Below are 18,481 nucleotides of genomic sequence, written 5' to 3' on the forward strand. Positions count from 1 at the left end.
AGTGGCAGAGTGCTAGCCTTGAGCCAAAAGAAGCCAGGGAGAGGCTTCTGTACTCAGGCCCTGAGTTCAAGCCTCAGGCCTGGCAAAAGAAAAAAAGAAGTTACCAAAACCAGAGTGAGGGAAAACAAGCCTAGGATTGGTGACTTCCTGTAAACAGGAGGGGAAGGTGAGAAGCAACGGAACACAATTTCAATAGGCTTTTGCCAGGCTCCCGCTTCTGGGGAAGTTTGCAAGCTGAATAGTTTTCACCTTAGGGTGGAATCTGTGGCCATTGTAATGCTAAGAGCAGCAAATCTTTCTCTGGCCGCTCTCAGCCAGAGAATGGCATTCCAGTTCTCTTTGGCAGACCTCAGTGCTCTGCACTTATGGGTTCCTGCACTTCTAGTCAATGCCATTAGGATTGTTTTTGTTGTTGTTTTTAGAACTTGTGGGTTTAAATGATCTACCTACCTCAGCTTCCACAGTAGGTAGAACAAGTACCCAGCATTGAATCTATGGTCAGAAGCCTTTAGGATAAGAATAAGATCATGTATATTATAACATCACATTGATTTATACAGAAGACATTACGTGGACTTGAATGACAACAATATTTAGAGATAAAATGTACATTATCTTGGTTCAGTTTTAAAAAAATATGCTTTATCGAAATTCTTAGGAGTTCTTTAAGCAATGCAGGTATTGCAATAACTGTGGATTTTACAATAATGTTACTCTACAAATGGGAAAATAAATTCTTTAAAATAAAAAAAAAACACATTTTTAACCTTCCTGGAGGATTTATTCTAAACCCTCCAATCTAGTTTCCATGCTGATCTAAAATATATACATGGCTATATCATTCTGCCACTTAAAGCCTCTCTGTTTTGAAGATAAATTGTAAACTCTTGAAAAAAAACCTTTGTATATGCCTGAGATTTTATCTGGTGCCTGTACACCCCTAGGATAATAGGGTGGGGGTCAGTCCTTCATATTCCATCTTTGGATACATAAAAAGAATGTTCTGAGAGGGGAGCAACATGGAGTTATGAGAAAAAAGCGGATTCCTATCATTTGAAACCCTGAAGGAGTATAAAAAATTGAGGGATGTTGTGGTCTTTTCTGGCTACTTCCTGCTGACATGGGGGTGTCGAGGAGTCACTGGGGCTGAGGTCTTCAGGGTGCAGGTCTGCGCTGGACAGAGCAGGGCAGTGTAAGTGAAGCCTCCAGTTGTGCAGGCAGTGCCTTGACATACTTCAGGAAGTGTCCTGGGTGAGGGCTGTTATCCTGTTAAAGAGAAACTTGAAAAAGCTGAGATCAGGCAAAAAGCTGACAGGGTGGCAGGACTAGTTTATATGAATGACACAGGAAAACATACCTCAGGCACATGCCAGAAAAGTTCCATTTGCAGCATAATCCCAGTTATGGCCTATTACAGGGAAGGAGGAATTTCCATAGAACTGGACTATTGATGTCTGGACTATGTAGTATGGATGGGAAACAGAAATAGCAGGTAGCAAAGACAAGAAAGTAAGTTTCTGTCCAATTTGAAGGTAGACAGGTATGGACATTAGGTGGGCAAGCAACTATTTCTCATTTGATCTCCCAGCCCTGGTCAATTTTGAAAGGGCAGACCCAAAGTAGGATGGGACAACATCTCCTCTAACTCCTCTCCAGGGTCCCTCATTGTCAGTACTGGCCTGAAGATGTTGCTGGGATGGCTGTCCCAGTTGGAACTCAGGGCCTGGGTACTGTCCCTGAGCACTTCTGCTCAAGGCTAGCACTCTACCAATTTGAGCCACAGTGCCACTTTCAGTGTTTGGCTGGTTAATTCTCTTAAGCCAGGCTTCCAGCCTGGCTCTTTGCTGGTTAGTTGAGCGATGGAGTCTCAGAGGGATTTTTCTGCCCTGGCTGGCTTTGAACTGCAACCTTTGCCACAAACACCATTAAAAATTTTTTTTTTCAATTAAAGCAACAAGGAGCTCAAATAGAAATACAGTTATTCTGAATTGCATATAACACTTTAGGATACTTAATTGAGGTTAAAACATTGTAGGATACGTATCACTAAGCCTTTGTGATTACAAGGAAGAATGTAGGAGCTGGTGTCCTTTTAGCCCTGTATCCAAGGCAGCTTACATAGTAAACAGGGAAAAAATGGCATTTGAGTTAAAAAAGTGATCATTTGAAGGACCCTGACATAAACAAATGCTTGAACTTTGGTTTGCGTAAATAATTACTTTTGGGCTGGGAATATGGCCTAGTGGCAAAAAGTGCTTGCCTTGTATACATGAAGCCCTGGGTTCAATTCCTCAGCACCACATATATAGAAAAAGCCAGTAGTGGCGCTGTGGGTCCAGTGGCAGAATGCTAGCCTTGAGCAAAAAGAAACCAGGGACAGTGCTTAGCCCCTGAGTCCAAGCCCCAGGACTGGCAAAAAAAAAAAAAAAAAAAGCCCCAGAAACAAACAAACAAAAACAATTTGGGGGGGGGGAGGGAAGGAGGGAGGGGAAAGGGGGAAATGAGGGACAAGGTAACAAACAGTAGAGAGATGTATCCAATGCCTAACATATGAAACTGTAACCTCTCTGTACATCAGTTAGATAATAAAAATTAAAAAAAAACAATTGCTTTCATAGATGGGACATAAAGAATGAGATGGTAGTTTTCACTTTACATCATAGCCAACTTAATTACATACCAACTTTACTCAAGCTCTATCTTTTAAGACATACTCAAACTTTCTGGGGTTTGTCTTAATTTCTACCTTTTTTCATGGAACACACTTTTAAGACAAGTGTTACTTTCCAAATCCTTTCTTATCCAGAGGAAATAATTTCTTGTTGCCTCAATTTCCCTTTCCAAGGCTCTTCTTTACTAACTTTCCTTTTGGTTTACATTTCTTCTTACCAGTTTTCCTCATCACTGCTGTTTAGAAGAGGAGCTGGGTCTCATTCCTTTTACTACTTTCCTCAATAAAGATGTTTCCCTTTAATAAACAGCAAACTCCTTTGATACAAGATTTACAATTGCAGTCAAGGAACAAGTACTTTCAGGAAATAACACTACAAAAAATAGATTACTTTTGTACACCATTATGATAGTTTCTATGTATTACAATGAGATAACTTTGAACATGTTCACACACACATATATACACATGTGTGCACAAAACCTTTAAAGTGCACTTAGGTTTTAAAAATGAAAACTGGCTGTAAATTCCCTTGGAATGCCAATGGCAAATATTATTTTGCTCAATGTGATAGAACCATGTGGTCAGTTTTAGAGAAACAGGCAACACCAAATAAAATACTAGACAAAACTTAGAGTTAGCAAACAACAAACAGAATTTAACAGAATCTCCATGCTTAAACAAACATTGATAACAAGAACAGAAAACCTTTATTTATTTATTTAGCCAGTCCTGGGCCTTGAACTCAGGGCCTGAGCACTGTCCCTGGCTTCTTTTTGCTCAAGGCTAGCACTCTGCCACTTGAGCCACAGCGCCACTTCTGGCTGTTTTCTATATATGTGGTGCTGGGGAATCGAACCCGGGGCTTCATGTATATGAGGCAAGCTCTCTTGCCACTAGGCCATATTCCCAGCCCCAAGAACAGAAAACCTTTAAAACAATTTTTTTCTTTTTTGGCCAGTCCTGGAGCTTGGACTCAGGGCCTGAACACTGTCCCTGGCTTCTTTTTGCTCAAAGGTAGCACTCTGTCACTGAGCCACAGTGCCACTTCTGGCCGTTTTCTATATATGTGGTGCTGGGGAATCAAACCCAGAGCTTCACGTATACCAGGCAAGCACTCTTGCTACTAGGCCATATTTCCAGCCCTTAAAACAATTTTGATGCTGAGGCACAATGGTATATGAATTGGATATTTTAACATCTAGAAGAGAGAAGAGTAAACTTGGTGGAAGGGGGGTGTGTTTGTAGACCCCCTCCCCCATGTGTCCTGGGTCTCTTCCTAGGTGTCAGTCTCCAAGGCCCATGGTAAAGACCATTGGGGGAGGGTGAACAGGTTCCTAAAGGAGGCAACTGAATAGAGCTATGGAATAGGATAGAGGTAAAAGGGCTGGATTTTTATTCTGCAGCCTCCTCGGAGTTTCCCTTAAGGAGAAATTAAGAATCCAGATTTTGAAGTGAGTAGGCTCAGGAAAGAGAAAAGGAATGGTCTGAATCTCAAAGGCAAAAAGGATAGGTTCGTTTGGGTGTGCTATGGGAGTGAAGAAAAAAGGAGAGAGAAGAGGGCAAAGGTCAACAGAAGAAGTTTGCTTGGAGCAATTTTTACTTAGAAAATCCAGACCAGCTAAAGAGAAGAGGAGTGTAGTTACAGGAGCCAGGAAGGAGAATGGACTTGGGCTTTTGGAACTGCTGATCCAGGCCAGCTAGCCTTTTAGAGAAAGCCTAAGGAGGGTCCCTCTGCCCCTGCCTGTGTCTCACTCTTAAGCGCACAAGTCGAAGGGCTGTCAGCGGGAATGGAGGTGATGTAATGGTAAATGATCTCAGGTCTGGAGGTCATCAGAGAGAGAGGAGGGAGGAGATGGAGATTGCTACAAGGCAAGGGAAGTTCCCTTTCAGGAGGAGAGAGCTGGAGGCTTACAGTGGAGAAGGACTTGGTGAGCAGGGTGGGGGGATGGGGGCTGGCTCTGGAGTGGAGGTCAGGGAAGGACTTGGTGGGCAGACTAGGATGGGCAAAGGGGGTCTCTGGAGTGGAGGCAGAGGAGGGCTTGGGTATAGGGGACCTCGGAACCTTCACCATTTTGCTGGGGAAGTGTTTTAATCAGTAAGAGTAAAATCAAAGGTTGGGAATTCAGGCCAATGGTGGCCATGGTTTACATGAAAGTGAGGCCAGATTTCTGTAGACAAACCAGTTTTCTTTGACTGTAAATCAGTCAGCCTGAGCGTCTTAAGAGCAGACTGCAGGCATGCCAATAGGGTGGCTCTGGGAATGGACAATTTAGAGCCCATGGAAAATTTGGTAGGACTGCTGGAGTGGCCTGTCCCACCGTGTCAGGCATCCCCAAGGCTTTGAGAAGGCAAATGAATAAGTGCCCAATAATTAGGAGAGGGCATCCCCAAAGGTCCCAATTAAAGGATGTGGCGGGGTGGGGGGGGGCGTGTCAGCAAAGCATGAGAGACTCCCGGAGTCTCTAGGGACCCTACAGACAGGGAGCAGGAGGAAGGGGGACTTCTAATTCAGTGGGGGACCCCCAGAGTCCCCAGGTCTGTGTTAGGGCACCTCTGCCACTGACTTGGCCGGTTACTTTGTCCTGATGGCTTTTAGGTAGTGGTGGTGGAGTCAGTCAAATGGCAAAGAGCCTCCTGCCTAGAGATTGGAGTCTGGGGACAGGTGTGGGAGAGAAAACAGGGGGAGATGAGGCCTTTTCTGGGTTTATGCAGGGGGCCAATAATACCTCAAGCCTCGAGGGGTGGCCATTCAGGAGGCATGCATCTCTTACAGAGGCAAAGGCCATGAGGTCGGTTCAGCCCAAAGTAAGCTCTGCGGGCTCTGCACTCCCGATGGAGAAAGGCCCTGGAAAGAGAAAGAAAAAGGCTGGATGGGTGGGTGGAGGGACCCAGTCACTTCAGGAGCTTTTCCTCTCCTGAGTGTTGGCACTATACATGTTAGGAGAATGGAGGAGAATGGAATAGGCTGGACTTGATCATCAACAGGTAAGGACTGTTTAATGGGGAACAGTGAGGGGCACAGACCCTCCTATGGGTTTAGAGGTTGTGCGAGGGGGTGAATGGACAGCTCTCTGGTGTCGAGAATAAACCACCAGATGTCAGGCCGCTGGGAATAAACTACCTCCCTATCAGGAAATACCATTGGCATCAGCCTAGAAGCACAAGCCTGAGACCAACTGGAACCACCCAGACTTACAGAACAAGTCATGTGCTAACTACTGTGCTAACTACCACCGCTGACCAAATCCCCTTTTGCCCCTGCCATATAAACCCTACCTGAGCCTGATCCTCGACCAGAGCGGCGCCCGGGAGTGTACCACTACTTCTCTCTGCGTGCTTTCTCCTAGAACCTTTCAGGGACCAGGCTTATATGGGATCTGAGCAAGGTGGCAGAGGTTATTGAAAGTGCCACTAGTCTAGGAAGTTGGTGGCTTTTCTTTGGGCCCATAAATGATTGTTTACAGCTGTGCCTAGGAGAATTGTCCTGCCGGCATATCAAAGCAGGTATGCCCATACCTGAGGTTTTAGCTGGTGTCTAGGCCCTTGGGACCATAGGGTGGGAGATCAATCCTTTTCTATCCCTTAGCTTTTTTTGCTCAAAGCTGACACTACTACTTAAGCCACACACAGCTCCACTTCTGGCTTTTTTTTTTTTTGATGATTTACTGGAGATGAGTCTCAAAAACTTTCCTGCCGTGGGCTGGGGATGTGGTCTAGTGGCAAGAGCGCTTGCCTTGTATACATGAAGCCCTTGGCTCCATTCCCCAGCACCACATATACAGAAAATGGCCAGAAGTGGCGCTGTGACTCAAGTGGCAGAGTGCTAGCTTTGAGCAAAAAGAAGCCAGGGACAGTGCTCAGGCCCTGAGTCCAAGCCGCAGGACTGGGCAAAAACAAACAAACAAAAAAACTTTACTGCCAAGGTTGGCTTGGAATTTGGCTGAGGAGAGTTCAGCCCCCTGAATAACTGTGTTTACAAGACAAGAACCACTGATTTTTAACTTTTCTTTTTAAGTGAGAGGGGAAGAGCGGGGCCCTGGTGGTTGGAGCCAATAATCCTAGCTCCTCTGGAGACTGAGATCTGAAGATGCAGTACGAAGCCAGCCTGGGTAGAAAAGTCCATGAGGCTCCTATCTCCTATAAACTACTTAGAAAAGTGGGGAGTGGCACTGTGTCTCATAAAGAAGCTCACCCAGGCCCTGAGTTCAAGCCCCAGGACTTGCCAAAAAAAAAAAAAGAATTTGGGAAACTTGGCTTTAGTCTGAAATTTTTTAATTTTATTTATTTACTTTTTTTGTGGAACTGAGTTAAACTCAGGGCTGGCCGCAGAGGCTCCACCATTTGAGCCACCCACAGGCAAATAATACTCATTAAAATAACAATACAAGCTGCACGTAATGTATAAACACAACCAGCCAACCAAAGCCATACATATGCGTATCTATACAAATGACTTCCTGGTCATTGTTCTGCGGCGGCGGCTGGGCCTGAGGGGCTCCCTTCCTTCACTCCTCCCCACCGCCCCCCCATGGAGAATCCGGTCCTAGGAAGCCCCTGGGTCACTCCTCCAGGAAGTAGGCGATCAGGGACTCACGGAAAGGCTCAGAGAGACGCCGCCAGGCCGCCATCAGCGGAGACCAGGCCAGGCGGAAGCCACGCCCACTCCCGCCCAGCCACCCACTTCGCCCCGCCCCTGCCGTGCGCGGAGACCAGGCCACCCACTCCGCCCCTCCCCTGTTGTCGTTCTTCCGCCCTGGGCACCTCAGGGCCGGCCCACCCGCTTCCCGCTTGCCCTGGCGCACCTGCCTTCACCTGATTGGCTAGTGCACGTGTCACTCCAGGGCCCCAAGTCCACCATTGGCTAATTTTCCTTACGGCCCTCTCACTCGCTGTAGTGGGTTAGAGGTGTTCGTGGAACACGAGGCTTTGCTGAGGTGTTTTTCTCGGCCGTTTGGGGAGCTGCTGCGATGGCGACAGTGGCGCCGGATGTGGAGGGAACGAGTATGGCCGCAGCACCTGTGTCAGGGTCTAACAGCTCTGGTGAGTGGCCAGAAGTCGAGGGAGGAGATGGCGAAGAGGACGCCGCCACGAAAGGAGCGGAGGCCGTTGGGGAAAGCGAGGAGGACGGCGAGGACGTGTTCGAGGTGGAGAAGATTCTAGACATGAAGACAGAGGCGGTGCGTGGAAGGGCATAGGTGCCCGCAGGGCCTGGCGTGCGGGGCCGCGCGGGGAGCCTTGAGCAGGGTTTTGGCGCGAGGGGGAGGGGCGGGAGGGCCGCGGTGGGGCGGGGAGCACCGGGGACGCGGCACGGAGCTCGCCGGTCCTGGCTCACCTGCAACCTGGAGAAACTGTCGAGGAACGGAAGACACAGAATGACATCTCGGTGCCGCGTCTGCGAAGGATGCTTCGGGAAGTTTTAGACGGTTGTTTTGGCCGAAGACATGAAACCGCTTAGGAGGTGATGGGAGGATCGCGGAAAGGTGCCTGACCTACTGGAGAACTTCCATGGTCGTCAGATCTGTGCTTGTTGGTTGGTTGGTTGGTTGGTATGTTTACTTATGCGACTTGAACTCAAGGCCTGGGCGCTATCCCTTAGCTTTCTCGTCCAAAGCTGGCACTCCACCATTTGAGACACGGCTCCACTTGTGGCCCTTTTTGGTGGTTAATGGAAGATGCGAGTCCTCGGGTGTTGCTGCCCTAGCCGGCCACTATCCTAAAATCTCAGCCTTCTGTGTAGCTCGGATTACTGGCACAAGCCACCAGCACCTGGCTTGAGGTTGTCAGTATTTAGGTACCTGCTCTCTTCCAGAAAGGAGTCCTAGTGAACCAGTGCTGCTTGGTAGAGTCAGTGTATTCCCCATCATTACAGTGTTTTATAAAACCAGAATTATGGGCTGGGGATATAGCCTAGTGGCAAGAGTGCCTGCCTCGGATACACGAGGCCCTAGGTTCGATTCCCCAGCAACACATATACAGAAAACGGCCAGAAGCGGCGCTGTGGCTCAAGTGGCAGAGTGCTAGCCTTGAGCGAGAAGAAGCCAGGGACAGTGCTCAGGCCCTGAGTCCAAGGCCCAGGACTGGCCAAAAAAAAAAAACAAAAAAAACCCAGAATTATATGACTTAAAAATAAGGAGTGTCATTCGTCCTCAGCATTTAGTTCCAGTCTCACCAACACACCCTTAGGTTAAGAGCCCTTAAAACCTAAAGGTTTGAGGTAGCCCTGTGGTTAAGACCTATAATCCTAGATACTCAGGAGACTGAGATCCGAGGAACAGGTTCGAAAAGCCAGCCTGTGGGGTAAAGTCCATGAGATTCTTACCTCCAATTAACCATCAAAAAGCCAACTGAGGGCTGGGGATATAGCCTAGTGGCAAGAGTGCCTGCCTCGGATACACGAGGCCCTAGGTTCAATTCCCCAGCACCACATATACAGAAAACAGCCAGAAGCGGCGCTGTGGCTCAAGTGGCAGAGTGCTAGCCTTGAGCGGGAAGAAGCCAGGGACAGTGCTCAGGCCCTGAGTCCAAGGCCCAGGACTGGCCAAAAAAAAAAACAAAAAAAAAACCAGAATTATATGACTTAAAAATAAGGAGTGTCATTCGTCCTCAGCATTTAGTTCCAGTCTCACCAACATACCCTTAGGTTAAGAGCCCTTAAAACCTAAAGGTTTGAGGTAGCCCTGTGGTTAAGACCTATAATCCTAGATACTCAGGAGACTGAGATCCGAGGAACAGGTTCGAAAAGCCAGCCTGTGGGGTAAAGTCCATGAGATTCTTACCTCCAATTAACCATCAAAAAGCCAACTGAGGGCTGGGGATATAGCCTAGTGGCAAGAGTGCCTGCCTCGGATACACGAGGCCCTAGGTTCAATTCCCCAGCACCACATATACAGAAAACAGCCAGAAGCGGCGCTGTGGCTCAAGTGGCAGAGTGCTAGCCTTGAGCGGGAAGAAGCCAGGGACAGTGCTCAGGCCCTGAGTCCAAGGCCCACGACTGGCCAAAAAAAAAAAAAAAAAAAGAGCCAACTGAGAGCTTGAGGCAGAGAGTTGGCGCTACAGTACTATCACACACACTAGCCAAATAAACCCTAAAGGCTTGGCTCAAGTAGCCTAGCAAGTAGAGAGCCTTGAGTTCAAACCCCAGTATTGCTCCTTTCCAGTCCCCCAGTAACCTATACCTTTCTTAATTTGTATATGATTGTAACTATATGGTAAACTTGAAAGTCCAGTCCATGCCTCAACTTTCCATTCTGTTTTCCTAGCCTTTGCAGGCTGGCTTCCAACACTTAGTCTTCCTGCCTCATCCTTCTAAATGCTGATGTTAAAGGTTTGTACTACCACCCTGAATTAGAGGTATTATCTTTAGAACTAAGATAATTCACCCTTTCATACAGCTAAATTTGCTAAATTGTAGACACTGTACCTAAAGTCTTGTGTGTTTTATTTAATTTAAAGTGAATGAAACTAATGGTCTAAAAAGATGAAGGAGACAAACTTTAGTAACACAAAGTTGAGCTAAAAATCCTAGTTTTTAAACACTGGGTGTCCTGGAGCCTCTGCCTGTAATCCCAGCATTTGGGAGACTGAAGAAGGATTATTAACTATGGCAGGTGTTGTTTTATTTCTCTTTCTCTCCCCCCCCCCCCACTGGATTTCAGTATGTTATGCTTTTGCTCATTGGCTGGCTCTCTACCACCTGAGACACGCCTCCAGCTCCCCCTTTTATATTTAACTTTTTAAAAGTAGTTTATTGTCATAAGGGTCTCATGGACTTTTCTGCTCAGGCTGGCTTTGACACACAATTCTCAGTCTCCTGAGTAGCTCCGGTTATAGGTATGAGCCAACTGCACATGGCAGTTTTAACTGCAAATTGAGCAGGCCATGCTGCTTTCTTGCTTTGCTTTTCTTTTTTTGCTGATCCTGGGGCTTGAACTCAGGGCCTGGGCACTATCCCTGAGCTTCTTTTTGCTCAAGGCTAACACTCTACCATTTGAGCCACAGCCCCACTTCCAACTTGTTCTGTTTATGTGATACTGAGGAATTGAACCCAGGGCTTCATGCGTGCTAGGCAAGCACTCTACCACTAGGGCACATTCCCAGCCCATCTTGCTTTTCTTTATAATTTTACATCTAAGAATATTTCTTGACATAGCTTTCCTTTTGTGATTTTGCTTTTGTAAAAGAGGAATATATTGTCTCACAGACTTGATTTTTGCTTTTTATTGGAATATCTACCTATTTAAATCTTTTTTCTAGTAGATTGTTCTTTTTATTGATATAGTGGAATTCTTTATACATTCTGATGAATTACAACTTTCTCTTTGTGCTGGTACTGGGGCAAATATAATCCAGAAGTCAGATTTTAACACACCAGTCTTTTTTGTTATTCTTCCATACATCCAAAGTTTTAGAATTAACTCACTTTCCTCCCACATATTAAAACTTTTAATTAGGACTTCCATTGAATCTGCAGATAAACTTACAATTAATTTTCTTTCTTTCTCAGAGTCTCCTAGTTGCTAGGCTGGTGCTCTACTACTTGACCTAAACCTCTGGTTCCTTTTTGCTTTTGTTGTGCCTGTCCTGGGGCTTGAACTCAGTGCCTAGCCACTGTCCTCGAACTTTTTTTGCTCAAGGCTAGCACTCTACTTCTTGAGCCACAGCTCCACTTGTGACTCTTTTGCTGGTTAATTGGAGATAAGAATCTCACAAACTTAACTGCCCAGCCTGGTTTTGAGCCACAATTCTCAGTTCTCAGCCTCCTGTCTACTAGCTAGGAGCCCACATGGTCCAGCCTAGGTTGTAATTCTACTTTTGTTTCCCTTGGGTTACTGGGTATGACAGGTACATGCTACTGTGCCCAGTCATCATTGGAGTCTTGAGAATTTGTTCATACTGGCTCCAACTTGATATCTGCCTCCCAAGTAGCTACCATTATAGGCTTGAGGTATCACAACCAGCTACAATTAATTTACTTTCATTTGATAATATAGCTTTCTGAGTTTTGGTTTCTTTCCTTAGTTGTACTGAGGTTTGAACTCTAGTCCAAGCACTCCACCACTTAAGCCAGAATCTCAGCCACCCCCCCCCCCTTTTTTTTGTCAATAGTGGGGGCTTGAACTCAGGGCCTGGGCACTGTCCCTGAGCCCTTTTACTCAAGGCTAGCACTCCACCACTTTGATCCACAGCGCCATAAGAATCTCACATATTTCCTGCCAGTGCTGGCTTTGAACCATCATCCTCAGATCTCAGCCTTCAGAGTAGTGTAAGCCACCAGCATGCAGCTTATTTATTTATTTTTATTTTATTTTTTGCCAGTCCTTGGGCTTGGACTCAGGTCCTGAGCATTGTCCCTTGGCTTCTTTTTGCTATAGCTAGCATTCTACCACTTGAGCCCTTCTGGCCTTTTCTGTTTATGTGGTATTGAGGAATCAAACCCAGGGCTTCATGCATGCTGGGCAAGCACTCTACCACTAAGTAGAATTACCAGCCCCCTTATTTATTTTTTAAATGTTTATATGCATTATTATTCTAGCGATTTTACAAGTGATATTGAATAACCAATTTTCTACTTTTTAAACAGACAAGTAAGATAATATGTTTTTATAACCTGTTGTGATAAAATCAACATAATCCTATACTCTAATGATAACAATTGTTTTTATTGATATTGAGACAGGCTGGCCTCAAAGTTGCTGTCTTTTAAGCCTCAAACTCCAAAATGCTAAGATTACTGGCATGTGTCACCACACTCAGCAAATGTATCTCTTAATATGTTTCTTTTTAAAACCAAACATTCTTTTCCTTTAGGCTTTACTGCATACTGTTAATGAAGATTACTTTTTTTCCTTACCCCTATTTATGTAGAGTTCTTTAAATAACCATGCAGTTTTTTTAGTTTCTTTAGTTTAACTACATATTCACAGATACTTTAACAATGTTGTATATAACATTTTCCTTTTACACACTTTCACTAAAGAAAATATGCATTTATTCTCTGGAATAATCACTGCTCCCCACCTAGTTATTGGAGTTGAATTGTAAAGCTGGTATTGATGTGCCACAGATGACTGCTTGAAGGATCTTGTCAGTATGACTGTAGGACAGAATGGCGGTGATCACTTTTTTTTTTAATTGTCATTTGTGGGGCTTGAACTCAGGGCCTGGGCCCTGTCCCTGAGCATTTTCACTCAAGGCTATAGCATTCTACCACTTTGAGCCACTGGTCCACTTCTAGCTCTTTGGTGGTTAATTCAAGGTAAGAGTTTCAGACTTTCCTGTCCAGGCTTGCTTTGAACCGTGGTCCTTAGATCTCAGCCTCCTCAGTAAGTAGGATTACAGGGGTGAGCCTCCAGTGCCTGGCTTGCTTGGCTTTTTGTTTGTTTTTTTCCTTTTTTTAAGTCAGTCATGGGACTTGAACTCAGGGCCTCAGCACTGTCACTGAGTTTCTTTGTTCTACAGTTTGAACCACAGCTTCACTTTGGCTTTTTTGGTAGTTAATTGAAGATAAAGAGTCTCATGGACATTCCTGCCCAGGCTGGGGTTCAAACTGTGATCGATCCTCAGATCTCAGCCTCCTAAGTAGCTAGGTTACAGGCATGAACCACTAGCATCCAACTTGTACTGGTTATTTTTTAAATAGGGTTTCCCTTTTTGTACAGGTCCACCCCTGGACTATAATTCTCGTATTTTAGGCTTTCCACCAAAGTTGAGATGGCAGGCTTATACTACTACTGTACCAAGCTTCTTTCACTGAGATGGAGCCTCACAAACTTTTTTTGCCTGGGCCCATGACCCTCCTAATCTCAGTATCCCACATATCTTAGATGACAAACAAACCATGGCACTCAACTATTTGGTTGAGAGTCTTGTGAACTTTTTGCCCAGCTAGTGTTGAACTGTGAGCCTCCTGGTCTTAGCTCCTCAAATAACTGGTATTATAGGCCTGAGCCAGCACACCTAACCTGTTTTTAACTTTCTGTTTTCAGAAAATATTTTTCTTATTTTTTTACTTAGGCATTATTTCACAGTAATTGTTTACTCAGTTTTAAGTGTAATCTCTAATAACAGTGTAATGAATAACTTTTGAAAGAAGAAAATAATGTCATCATTGAATTCATGTCATTGTAAGTCATTTTTAGCAAATTTGTAAGATTTGTGTTTAAAATCCAAGTGAGGAGACCAACACAAATGAACCTGAAAAAAGCAGAAAGAGACTGAAGACAAATGGGTCATTTTCTATAAAATACTTAAGTTCTTCAAGATGATGTTCTTCAAGATAACTTCTCTTCGAAAGCAAGTCTCTTACACAGTGTTGTTTTTTATTTTTAATGTTGTCTTTTTTCTTAGGTAAAAAGTCACCCAAAGATGATAATTCTTAAAAATTTTATGTAAACTGGGCAACAGTGGCTCATGCTTGTAATCCTAGTTAGTCAGGAGTCTGAGATCTGAGGATCACAGTTCAAAGCCAGGCTGGGAAGGATTATTATCTCTAATTAGTCAAAGAAAAAGTCAGAAGTGGCCTATGGCTCAAATCTTGAGCAAAAGGAGCTCAGGGACAGTGCCCAGGCCCTGAGTTCAAGCCCTTCAACTGACAATAAATAAATACATAAATAGTAGTATTGCCATTGTCTTAAAACCTCCAATATATATTAATGCAGTAGCTGGAAGGAGCTCAATCAAATTGCCATCTTGTTTGTTGTAATTGCTTTTCCAGTATTATACATTATTTGATATAATCTTTGGTTTAGAAAATAGATCAGTGGTACTGATTTTCTTTAAGCCATTTACTTCAGGAGAGGAATATACATACATATAGTGGTATTTCCATTTAGAAGCAGGTTCTCATATATTCTCAGTTGTATGCTCTGGGCAATATAGTCAGCAATACACTTGTTTATATCACAGGGTAAGATCCTTTATAAAGTTCGATGGAAAGGATATACATCCGATGATGACACCTGGGAACCTGAGATTCACCTGGAGGACTGTAAAGAAGTTCTTCTTGAATTTAAGAAGGAGATTTCAGAGAACAAAGCTAAATCATTCAAGAAGGATATTCAGGTATTGTGTTTTACTTCATCTTTTTAAAATGGTTTTCTTATTAGTATACTTAGTTGTATAAAAGCAGTAGGGCTGGGGCTGGGAATATGGCCTAGTGGTAGAGTGCCCGCCTCGTATACATGAAGCCCTGGGTTCGATTCCTCAGTATCACATATATAGATAAAAGCCAGAAGTGGTGCTGTGGCTCAAGTGGTAGAGTGCTAGCCTTGAGCAAAAAGAAGCCAGGGACAGTGCTCAGGCCCTGAGTCCACGCCCCAGGACTGGCAACAAAAACAAAACAAATAAACAAAAGCAGTAGGGCTTAATTTTTAAAAAATATCTTTAAGTAGTTCTACATAGTGGTTTCAAGTCAACATACCAATTTGTGTTTACAATGCCAATACTGGAGTTGGAACTCAGGGCCTGGGCAGACCCTTAGCCTTTCTCTCAAGGCTAGCATTCTACTACTACCACTTGAGCTACACCTCTACTCTTGCTTCTTTTGCTGATTAATGAGAGATGAGATTCTTATAGACCTTTCTTCTCAGACTGACTTTAAATTGATCCTCAGATCTCAGCCTTCACTGCAGGGATGAGCCGCTGGTGACCAGCTTCAGTTCACCTTAATCATTGTCATCCCTTCCATCATTCTCTCTCCAAAGTGGTATTTCATTGTTATATTGCCATACGTGGCATATAATGTATCCCAATCAAACTCACCCCTTCTATCACTTTTCTTACTCCCTTTCCCCTTCTTCAACCATGATCATTCTTATTCACCCTCTGTCTGCCTACCTACCTCTTGTTGGTATCCCTCCCAGCAGAATCTTTTATTGTTTTTTTATGGGTTTGTTTGTTTGTTTGTTCTAGTCCTGGGGCTTGCACTCAGGGCCTAGGTGCTGTCTCTGAGCCTCTTTGTGCTCAAGGCTAGCACTCTACCGCTTAAGCTTCATTTCTAAAATAAAATTTAGGGCTGGGAATATGGCCTAGTGGCAAGAGAGCCCGCCTCGTATACATGAAGCCCTGGGTTCAATTCCCCAGTACCACATATATGGAAAACGGCCAGAAGTGGCGCTGTGGCTCAAGTGGCAGAGTCCCTGAGTCCAAGGCCCAGGACTGGCCAAAAAATAAAATAAAATAAATAAAATAAAATTTATAGCAACACTTAGTGAAAGTCTTATATGACTAAATTCTCTCACAGACTACTCTCTGATTTTTGCTGATCTGTTCTTGTAGCCATCTTCAATAACAGTTGGTAAATAAGCAGCTAACACTGTCATAAGACAACTGATATAGTAAAAGTCCCACTACCTCACAGTAACATACCCTTTAAACACACAGACCTTTGAGGGACATTCAGCATCCAAACTGTGGAAGGTTAGTTGGTTAATATTTTCCTTTATGTAAAAAGTAAGATAGGAGGACTGAGGGTGTGACTTCATGGTAGAATGTAGAATGTAGCATACACAAGGTCCTGGGTTCAGTCCTCAGCACAGTAAAAAAAAAAAAAAAATCATGAAAATGAAGGAAAACATAAATCCATATGGCTTAAGTTAGCACCAATTGTGAGCAAGCAAGTTGAACATGACCTCTGAATTCAAGCCCTTGTAGTGCGGGGAGGGAGGGATGAAAGGAGGGAGGAAGAGAGGAAAGAGAGGAAGAGAGGAAATGAGGAAAGGAAAGATACATCATAAATTCATTTGTGTGTCCAAGATGATGTGAGCAACTTGTTTTTGTATAGTTGGAAAAAAATTGCTCACAGTGTTATTAACAGGTAGAATATATGCTTTCATATTGAAATCTGTCTTAACTTATCTTTTTCTACCAGTTAAACAGTTTAGTTCCCTTTTTTGGGGGGGGAGGTATAATATTGAAGATCAAACAAGACCCTGAGCCCAACTGCTTTATTTTGTTATAGATGTTGTTTTACTGTACTAATAGTTTGGGTTTTTTTTTTAATGGAAGTATTGAGGGAGATTTAAAAGGTTAAGCAAGCAGTACCATATTTCTTCATCTGTCTGCCTTGATATTACTATAGGAAATATTTAAGGATATGGTCTTTTCATTCACTCATTCATTCATCTCTTTAATTGTACAAAGAGTTCAATTCAAATGTCAGTTTATGAGTACAATTCATCTTGATTAATAGCACCACTACCATCTTCAACTATAATGGAAAAAAAAAAACACATTTAAAAAAAATCACTTGTTTTTCCATGATGTGAGCAACTTGTTTTTGTATACTTGGAGAAAATTAATTTTGTTTTTGTTTCTTGCAATTTACAGTATTATTACAGGTAGGACACATGTTTTCATACTTATTTAAGTTAACCTGTCTTAATTTACCTTTCTTTCTGGGGGGCAGTATTGAAGACCTTGTATATGTCAAGCAAACATTTTACAAGACCCTCTCCCCACCAACCACAACCACTCTTTTGCTATACAAGTTTTACTGTACTAGGTACTTTTTTTTGTCTTTTCTTTTTTGGTACTGGGGATCCAACCCAGGACATAGGCAAGGGCTTTTGCCACTGAGCTACATCCTAGCCCTAGGCACTTTTTTTTAATTATCATTTTTTTTCTTGTGTGTGTGCCAGTACAGGGGCTTTTTGTTGCTGTTGTTGTTACATTAAGTGAAATAATCCTTTCCACAGTAAGGTTCTATGGAAAGGAAACCTGCCACATGGTTCAAGCAGAAAAGAGTTTATTGAGGGAGAGCAAACTGCGAGCCTGCACAAGATGGTGGCATGGGGAGGCAGAGAGGAAGGAAGAAAAGAAAAAGAGAAGGAGAGAAAAGGAGCAAAAGAGAAGAAGAGACAAAAGGAAAGATTGAAAAGACAATGGGGACTCCTGTTGAGCCAGATTATATAGAGAAAGGCAGGAGGGAGGTATAGCCAGGTGGATTGGATGTGATCACAGAGGAGGAGGTAACTGCCTCCAGGTATGCCAGTTCCCTAGGTAACTCAGGTACTGGGTGAAGACTAAAACAGGCGGGGGGAGGAGGAGGGAGAAGGGGCAGGCATCTGCATGGAGCCCTCCCAGGGGTGAATCTTATATTCTGGCCTTTTAATAATTATGAAAAAGGGCACAATACTCTGGCTACTTCCTCCTGGCAAGGGGTGTCGACATTAGGGTTGTAAATGGTGGAGATGTGGTCCCTCTGGGAGAAGACAAGCAGCAGCTGTCCGTTGGTGGTAGGCTGCCAGTCCTTGAATGAAACCTGGAAGAAGTCTGATGAGGCAGGGGCTGTAACTTATTAGGAATTGACCACAAATACTTGTCAGAGTTATTTCTCTAAAACTGCCCGCTTTTTCCTTTGGCTTGTGGAGTAGATCAAACCCAGAATAATAGCTAGCCTTTGAGAGGGAACCTAGAGGGGGGTCCCTCGCACTCTAGAGGGCACAAGCCAAAAGGTTGGGCCATTGAAACTGATTTTCTAGCCTATGAGGCGTCTTAACTTTATGGAGTAGTCTGGTGTGGATATAGGAGTCCAATAAGGACATATGGGGGAGGGTCCACAAGGATGTAGATGGAGGGGCCTCAAGAATGTGAGGGGGTCTGCAATGACATAGAATCAAATTCTTGACTCAGGCATCCCTAAAATGAGAACAAATTGGCCAAAAAGGCATACAGGGTCTCTCTGGTGTGGCCAGATAAACAGAGGACCTGTAGCCGCAAGTATGGAGGAGATGTTGTGGATGCGTGGCCAGCAGTGGTAGAGGCGAGAAGTCCGAATTGCATTTCCTCCGGCTTTTGGCAGTTTGGTCT

General features: G+C 44.1%; 1 protein-coding gene across 1 annotated transcript in view; it reads left to right on the forward strand.

Moving 5' to 3' along the window:
- Positions 1-7,560: 7,560 nt before the first annotated feature.
- The window catches only part of Mphosph8 (M-phase phosphoprotein 8), a 42,477-nt gene continuing 31,556 nt past the window's right edge, over positions 7,561-18,481 (forward strand). The window contains exons 1-2 of the mRNA XM_048341681.1: positions 7,561-7,851; positions 14,579-14,734. Of these exons, the coding sequence (XP_048197638.1) occupies positions 7,642-7,851; positions 14,579-14,734 (366 nt within the window). The 5' untranslated portion in view covers positions 7,561-7,641. The remainder of the gene's footprint in view (positions 7,852-14,578; positions 14,735-18,481) is intronic.

This window comes from Perognathus longimembris, chromosome 3, assembly GCF_023159225.1.
Source record: "Perognathus longimembris pacificus isolate PPM17 chromosome 3, ASM2315922v1, whole genome shotgun sequence".
In the NCBI taxonomy this organism is placed as follows: domain Eukaryota; kingdom Metazoa; phylum Chordata; class Mammalia; order Rodentia; family Heteromyidae; genus Perognathus; species Perognathus longimembris.